This window comes from Bison bison, unplaced genomic scaffold (genome assembly GCF_000754665.1).
Source record: "Bison bison bison isolate TAMUID 2011002044 unplaced genomic scaffold, Bison_UMD1.0 scf7180017864471, whole genome shotgun sequence".
Classification (NCBI taxonomy): domain Eukaryota; kingdom Metazoa; phylum Chordata; class Mammalia; order Artiodactyla; family Bovidae; genus Bison; species Bison bison.
In genome coordinates this window covers 25,368,417-25,377,464 of record NW_011495032.1, presented here as the reverse complement: position 1 = coordinate 25,377,464, position 9,048 = coordinate 25,368,417, and the positions used below count along the sequence as shown (strand labels likewise).

The following is a 9,048-nucleotide window of genomic DNA, read 5'->3' as shown; positions in this document are numbered from 1 at the left end:
TCTAAAACCAGCTTGAACATCTGGAAGTTCACGGTTCACGTATTGCTGAAGCCTGGCTTGGAGAGTTTTGAGCATTACTTTACTAGCATGTGAGATGAGTGCAGTTGTCCTGTAGTTTGAGCATTCTTTGGCATTGCCTTTCTTGGCTCAGTGGTAAAGAATTTGCCTGCCAACGCAGGAGACTCAGGTTCGATCCCTGGGTTGGGAAGATCCCCGGGAAAGAAAATGGCAATCCACTCCAGTATTCTTGCCTCAGAAATCTCATGGACAGAGGAGCCTGGCAGGCTACAGTCCATGGGGTGGGTTGCAAAGGGTCAGATCCAGCTTAGCAACTAAACAGCAAGAACAAAGCATCAGTGTAGTTGAAGAAACCAGCAGTTTGTCATACGACTGGATTGACCATCACACTGATGGGATGGGAAAACTAACTGAAAACCATCAAGAGCAACTAAAGACAGGCAGAAAATGAAGGGGAAAAATGAACTGCTAGTTTTCCCTCAAGACTAGTGTCAGACAATGTAGTGCTTATATCAAGTCCATTATCCCTCCATACTGCTTTCTATCCCAAATCATGTCCAGCCAAGTTACCAGCATAGCACACGAGAGGTTGTGCAGTTAGATGATGACTGATCTCTCTGTCCAGAAATCCAGTAGGATACACGAAGGAGAATATCCAGCAAGTATCTGGAAGAGTGGCTACCTGTGGACTTTATATTTTTGTCCTTGTTCCATATAATGCTTTTATGTAAACCTACTTTGTCTGATATTAATGCGGCCATCATCCCCGCTTTCATTGTGTTTGCACTATATTTACCTGGTATGTCTTAACTAATACTTGTCTCTGTCATCTTATTTTAGGTGGATCCTTAGTAGCATGTAGTTGGATATAGTATTTTTTTTATGATTTGAGATTAAAGAATCTATTATTTAAGAGGAAACTTGCATTTATTATACTAAATAGTATAATTGTTCTTATTCTGTGATCTTTGTTTGCACTGTTTATGTTGCCTTACTCCTGTTTTTTCAATCTTCTTTTGCTTTTGCTAGTTTTTCTTGTTGCCTTGTTTTGCTCCTAGTAATTTAGAAATTAGACACCCTATTTTTATTTGATTAGTAATTACTTCAAAATAAAAGGAAAGGAAACTTCTATTTCTTTCCCAACATTAAGAATACATTAGTCATCTGTTGATTCCCCTCAAAATGAGTCACACACTTTAGTACCTCCTTTTGTTCCTACCTCCCACCATTGATTGGAATCACTTGGGCTTTTAAAACTATTATTATTATTTCTTTTTTTTTTTTCACATTTCATTAAGGAACACTTCACATTTGCATTTCCTAAATGTAGCCCTGTTAGCCTTGTTAAGAACAATTACTTAGACCATTAATTTTTAAGTTTACAAATGGTTACAGTTTTCACCTCTATTTCTTTTACAACATGTCTCCCTTATACTTAAGATCTTTATTTTTTTAATTTATTGGATGCTAAAATATTCCTTTAAGTGACTTTTAAAGAAGAATATATATCTGAATCTTTGCATAGCTGAGGATATATAATAAATGTGTTTTCTTCTGAAATAGCAGTTAATCCATAGCAAGTTTTCCTGAGGAAATAATAGCAGGATGCAGAGATGTGTGTATAAGTTCATTTGTCAGTATTTTTACAAAAGCAAAAATTAGAAACTAAGAAGTGTCTGCAAGTAGACACTTGGTTGAACAAAAAATTATTGCCAGTCGTTACTGGAAAATCATAACAGTTGATCATTTTGTTACCTAATTATTATGTCATTAATCTCTCAGCCTGTTATTTATGCAAGTTATAATTAAAATATAAATTTAGACCATACAAAGTAAACAGTGTGTTTAGCTATTAACATTAATACTCTATTTAGTATCTGTTTCAGTTTTTCAACTAAATATTGGCTAAATGGATACTTATTATTGAAAATATATTTAAAGAAATTTAATTTTAGTCTGTTTCTTGTAGTCACTCCATGGATTTTTTTGGGCAGCACAGATCAGAAGATAACCAGTCAGTAGTCAGTAGAATGCAGAAGAAATACTGGAAAACCAAACAGGTCTTCATCAAAGCAACCGGAAAGAAGGAGGATGAGCACGTGGTGGCATCTGATGCTGAACTGGATGCTAAACTTGAGGTAAATTCTTATAAGGATTCAGCGTTTTGCATATAACTTGTTGTTATTTGGGACTACTAGGGGGACTATGACAAGTTTCACACTGAAGAGCTGACCTGGATACATGTAGAATTTGATAATAGAATAGTTGTATCTATTTGTTGATCAGATCTTCTGGATAAGCAAGCCATAGCAAATTGTGCATTGGCAGAGCTGGAGTCCATAGTAGGTAGATCATGAACTAGATAATTTCTCTGGCACTAGTGTAATACTTTGTGTGCTATGTAAGTGAATTAGTTATGTTCTAATGGGACCATATACTCACTATGTATCATGTCACTAGTATTTTGTACTACTTTTATCTGAAGTCTATACCTCACTGACATAGTGATAATTATAGATTACTGAGATCAAATAGTGAGTGAGGATTTTACAAGTTGGAGTTTTTGTTTCTCTTATTAAGGATGGAGTTTAAAGTATGTCATAATGTATTTTTGGCTGTTTTTTATTTTAAATAAAAGAAATAATTACCATGAAACAACTTTAAACCTATATGTAATCTTATACTTTTAAGTAATCAAGCTAATTAGAAGAAAGGTCTCATGTATATTAATGAAGTCTGAATTTTTTAATGCAGATTTGCCAATTCCATGTGTATATACTAATTTAGGTAACCTTTTACAAACATTTCTAGCCAGAGGCTCTGTTATGCTTAAAAATATAATGATTTGTTGGGATTCTTAAAAATATAGGTCTAATAATTATAGGTCTAATAAATAAATATAGGTCTAAAAAATATAGGTCTAATAAAATGTCTTAATTTACTAAGTAATTTTTTCTATAAAAATAAATTCTGATCACTGCCATAACAAATATGAAAATAAAAATTATTTCTATTTAACCAGATTTTACTATTTGTGTTAAAAAGTATTCTTCTTAGGATTGAGTGACAAATTGTGAAAAAAAAATGAAGGGGCTTTATTATAAGTAATATGTTTTATCACTAAGGGAACTCTTCACTACCCATTCATGTATTCCCACAGAAGTAGATTTTTTGTGTTTTATTTCACATTGATAGGTAATCTGTGGGTGACATTTTATATTCAGTGTTATTTTTGTCCATTAGAGAATTATTTGGAATCACCCAAGAACTTTCTCCCACAATTGTATTATCTTTTTTAAGAATGAGAAATATTTCCAAGTATACATATGCATTAAGTATGTACTTAGATTATCATGTTGTACACTTTAAATATATTACAATTTTATACCTCACTAAAACAAAAATATTTTTGTTGTAAAAATGAAAAGCAATAGCATATGTATCTTTCAAGGACCCATGGGGGGAAATCAACTGTAATTGCTTCACCATAGTGTTAATGGAACTATTATTTTTGTATTCTTTTCTAATCTTCCACATGGACTTACAGCAGCTCTGGCTTCCCTGGTAGCTCAGATGGTAAAGAATCTTCCTGTGATGTAGGAGACCCAAGTTTGATCCCTGGGTTGGGAAGATCCCCTAGGGAAGGAAATGGCAACCCTACTCCAGTATTCTTGCCTGGAGAATTCCATGGACAGAGGAGCCTGGTGGCTACAGTCCGTGGGGTTGCAAAGAGTTGGACACAACTGAGCGAGTTAATACACACACAAATACATACACCAAGTGCAATTCAAACATACTTAAACTTATGTGGAAAATTGATAGTCACTCCTGCATTTAGAGTTTAGTATCTGTTATCAGTCTTCCTTTGGCCTGATCAAACATCAAAATAAAAGCAAAACTGCTATAGAGATGGGCTTCCCTGGTGGCTCAGGCAGTAAAGAATCCACCTACAATGCAGGAGACACCTGCATTGTTTGATTCCTGGGTCAGGAAGATCCCCTGGAGAAGGGATAGGCTTCCCACTCCAGTATTCTTGGGCTCCCCTGGTGGCTTAGCTGGTAAAGAATCCACCTGCATTGGGGGAGACCTGGGTTCGATCCCTGGGTTGGGAAGATCCCCTGAAGAAGGGAAAGGCCACCTACTCCAGTATTCTGGCCTGGAGAATTCCATGGACTGTATAGTTCATGGGGTCACAAAGAGTCAGACACAACTGAGCAACTTTCACTTTCACTTTCCCTGGTGGCTCAGTCAGTAAAGAATCCACCTACAATGCGAGAGACCTGAGTTCGATCCCCGGGTTGGGAAGATCCCCTGGAGGAGGGCATGGCAACCCACTCCAGTGTTCTTGCCTGGAGAATCCATGCACAGAGGAGCCTGGCTGTAGTCCACGGGGTCACAAAGAGTTGGACATGACTGAGCCACTAAGTTTGAAATGGGAGTCTATGAGATATTTCATTTTTTTGTTAGCTATTGGCAGCAGTGGTAATGAAGGGATTAATATTCATGGAAAATTCTAAACAAAAATAATCTGAAGGTAATTTATTTTTGTTGTTATAACAACATTATTTAATTTTTATGGTAAATTCATTGACCTATTTTTCTTAGACCAATATTGGAGAAAAGCCAGACTCTAAGTTACTTAATATTGTCTAAAACTATCTATACTCTTTTCATCAGTGGTAGACAGTATTTAATGTACATTTTAAAATTGCTATTTAGATAGTTTGGAGCTGAGGGGAGGACAAACTCCACAGTCATAAATTTTTATTAGTTTCCATGTATTTATTATCATTTTTTCCAACTCTAATGGGAGAAAGCTAAATGTGCTTTCTACATCTGAAATAAAACCAAAACTGAAGTATATCACAGTCAAGGAAAATAGACAATACCTATGAGAAAATGTTTTGCTTTTGAAGTGTTTTTTTATATTTTGTATTTGCTTATGGTTCTTTAAATTGTCCTAATAAAATTTATATTTCAAAGGTTTTTCACTCCATTCAAGAGACATGTACTGAACTTCTGAAGATAGTTGAGAAATATCAGCTAAGACTCAATGGTATGAAATCATAGATATCTATCCACCAACAATTCCTGCTTAAAATAAATATTCATTTGCATTTTTGAAGATGAAAGATTTAATGTAAAAATAGTAATTTACTGAACTATTTTGGAATCGTTTCTTATGACAAAAATGAATATTTACAGTGATCTACCCTGAAATCCCCCAGCATGCTCAATTCATCAAATCCTCTGACACAGATTGATTTTGCTGAGTTTAGTTTTCCTTCCCAGAGTCTTAAGTGGATTTTTTTCCATCATTTAAAAGCTCTCTTTCTCCACCCCTACTTGCTCTAGCAGTTACCCTTCATTCCTCTGCTCCTTTCACAGGAAATTTTGACGTAATTATCTGTACACACAGTCTCTATTCCTTCTCCTTCTCCTTCTCTTCTGCTCACCCGGTCAAGTTTTCATCCCCTTCACTCCACCAAATCACTCTTGTCACAGTCATGAAGAACTTAATTCTGGGACCAGTTCTCAGTCGTTGTCACATTATTTAACACAGTTGATTTTCCCTCCTCCTTGAGACACTGTACTCTCTTCACTTGGCTTCCAGGTACCAGCATTCCTGGATTTCTTCTTAATGGTCGTTCCTTCTCAGTATCCTGTAACTGCTGGAACCTCCTCTCTTCTTCACCTCTTCTGGTTAGAACTCAATCTTTGAATCTCTCCTCCTGCCTTATTTACAGTTCCCTACTGGGCGTGGCCACCTCTCTGATCCTGGTTTCTTCCCTGGTCTCATCTCCTAAAACTCTCTCCTTCTGAGCCATTAATCTCCTCTACAGTAGTCTTATCTGCATACCTAATCCTCTTTAGGTATTTGGTCAAGTGTCATCTTATTAGTGAGTCCTTCTGACTCCCATATCTGAAATGAAATATACCCCTCTTTCTCATCAATCTCTGTCTACTTAACAATAGCACTTAACAGTATTCAATGTTCTGTATATTTTATCTGTTGTTTTTCTTACCACCACTAGAATATGCTCTCCTTAAGGATAGAAACTTGTGTGTTTATTTCTGTATCTCCTAGCCTTGAAACAGTGTCTAGCATATAGTCCATGTGCAGTGCATATTTGCTCAATGAATGATTTCTTTGTGCAGCAATGTAAATTAGTATCAAAAGTTGATAATCAAAGTTCATATATTGTCCATTAAGGCAAGAAATCCATTATAGCATGATAATTTTTTTAGTGCCTGCCATGTGTAAAACTATGTATTTTTCCCCAGGAAACAGTTGGAGAAACAACTTTCTGTAATAAAATAAGAGACAAAGAATAGTATGTAATTGAATTCAGGATTGTGATGCAGACATGCCTCTGAATTCTCTTGGAGTGAAAAATAACTGTATTAGAGAGATTGGCAGCTACTTAGATGGGAATGGAAGTAAAACTCAAAGGGTTTATAGAAGTTGAATATGTGGGGAAAAAAGGGAGTCAGAGTCAAGGGAATAAAGTTGAAGGGTGAGAAGCATGACAGAAGAGTTTGTAATGGAGAATAATAGGGTGATATACGAGCAAAGGAAGGTTCCAGTCAGATTGCTAAGGACCTTAAATATTTTACCAAGCAGTAAAATGGACCAAGGGAGTCATTGAATCAAGCAGTCATTGGACCAAGGGAGTTCTGTGATAGAAATGGAAATGTAAAGAAACACTGGCCAGTTTGTGCATCCTGCATTTTGTCCTGGAATCACCAGATCATTTAGCACGCTGGTAGAGCATTTCAGGGAAGCCTGAAGACAGGGAAGCCTGGTGTGCTAAAGTCCATGGGGTCGCAAAGAGTCGGACACGACTGAGTGAACAACAATAAAGAGAAAGTATATGATAAAATCTATATCTGTACATCTCCTTATCCTGAAATGTTCCAGTTCAGTTCAGTCGCTCAGTCGTGTCCAACTCTCTGCGACCTCATGGACTATAGCACACCAGGCTTCCCTGTCCTTCACCATCTCCCATAGCTTGCTCAAACTCATGTGCATTGAGTCGGTGATGCCGTCCAACCATTTCATCCTCTGTCGTCCCTTTCTCCTCTTGCCTTCAATCTTTCCCAGCATCAGGGTCTTTTCTAATGAGTCAGCTCTTCACGTCAGGTGGCCAAAGTACTGGAGCTTCAGCATCAGTCTTTCCAATGAATATTCAGAACCAATTTCCTTTACAATTGACTGATTTGATCTCCTTGCAGTCCAAGGCACTCTCAAGAATCTTCTCCAACACAACAGTCAAAAGCATCAATCCTTTGTCGCTCAGCCTTCTTTATGGTCCAACTCTCACATCCATACATGACTACTGGAAAAACCATAGCTATGACTAGACGGATCTTTGTTGGCAAAGTAATGTCTCTGTTTTTTAATATGCTGTCTAGGTTTGTCATAGCTTTCTCTTTAAGATTGTATATAACTGTGTGATTTCTTGAAGACTATTTGGTTAATAGATCTTCTGTTGAGACTAACATCAGACCATTGCATAGATTCTTCCAGCACTGTAAACCTTTATGAGAATCTCTTGACTGGGGAAGGACACATAGGAGTAGGGTCTCGGTGGGTTTTGGCATCAGGTCTCAGCACCAAATCAGCACAGACTCAGCTTCATCTCCTTCCCTTTCTGCACTGATAAGGGTGAGGCTCAATTACGGTTACTGTTCAGTTGATATTTGATAAGGAGGTGGTCCATGTTTTGTGAGGCTTTTCCGGATCATCATCTACAAATTAATATCTTTTTCTAGTAGTTTTCATTGAGGTATATTTTATGAATTTTATGAAGTTCTGATTCAGAGGAAATGTGTAACTGGTACATCTCTGAAGTAATTGGAATATTAACAAGATTCCTCAGATCCAATCCACTCTTGATCAGGCAAACTGTTTATAAAACAGCACATGTTTTTTTCAGACGAGACTACAGATGTGTAGACGCCCTCTCTCAAACACCACATGCCCTCCTAGGGACTTCCTTGTAGGCACTACTAGTGGGAGGACCAGTGAGGGGGCAGCTAGCAGGTGAGAAGGCCCGAGTTCCCCTGCTGCTTCAGAGGGACTCAAGGGACTTCCCTTTCAGTGTTTAACTTCAGTTTTTCCATCAGTAAACTAGAGTGAAATGAGTCATGACATTTGTCATGTTTTTCACTTTAAGCTCACAGTGTGAACACTTTATGGGCTCCCCTCACCTGTTGGTCTTATTGTGATGAAAAGTCATCTTCCACTAGATCAGTACTTCTAAAACTTTGTGGTGAAGGGTCATTGTTTTATTTTCAATCTGTCGTCAGCTGACACTTTTGAAAATACAATAAAAAATTTTTAGAAAAACAAAATTGAAGAAGACATGCACAAATATAAGCATACTTTTTGGTGATTAGAGTCAACAGATATAAGATAGTCAAACAGGTAAAAGTTTCTTAATGGTATCTTAGTGTGAGTATTTGTCGCAAGCTGGTAGCAAATGGTCCACAGATCAGACCATTGGACTACCCTGGCCAGCACTGGTCCACAGACCACACTTTGAGTAGTATTGCACTATGTGACAACTTTTAGGGTTTTAGCAGCAAAATTGTGGGCAATTGTGAATCTGTGGTACTGAACATAGACGATGAAGCCAGGATGGGAGACAAGAATAAGTTTAAATAGGCCACCAAATACTTTATAAGTGCTAATGATCCTAATATGCATCTCTGCACATTTGAAAATGTGTCATCTGTGGTTTTATCATTTTGGAATTTTTTTTTTTTTTCCACTAAAGATCAGTCTCTCCCAAAGTGAAGTCTATGGAGTCACTGATCAGAACCATCTGGAATTCTTGTTTAAAAAAAAAAAAAAAAAAGGCAGATCCTCAGACCTGTAAAATCAAAGTCTGTGGAAACAGAGCCCAGGAATTTACATTTTAAAAACAAGTCTCTCTCCTCCTGCCCCTAAGTAATTGTTAAGTATAGAGAATTATTGCTGTGAGAATGTTAGTTGTATATGTGTGTGTTTTAAACAAATGATGA

The 9,048-nt window shown here is 37.0% G+C and overlaps 1 protein-coding gene across 3 annotated transcripts in view; it reads left to right on the top strand.

Annotated features, from left to right (window-relative positions):
- The window catches only part of ICA1L (islet cell autoantigen 1,69kDa-like), a 58,894-nt gene that overhangs the window by 18,111 nt on the left and 31,735 nt on the right, over positions 1 to 9,048 (top strand). For all 3 annotated transcript variants that reach the window (XR_827138.1, XM_010860991.1, XM_010860990.1), the window contains exons 2-3: positions 1,988 to 2,156; positions 5,002 to 5,074. Coding sequence is in view for 2 of the 3 variants with exons in the window: in XM_010860991.1 (XP_010859293.1) it covers positions 1,988 to 2,156; positions 5,002 to 5,074 (242 nt within the window). In the remaining variant the exon portion in view is untranslated. The remainder of the gene's footprint in view (positions 1 to 1,987; positions 2,157 to 5,001; positions 5,075 to 9,048) is intronic.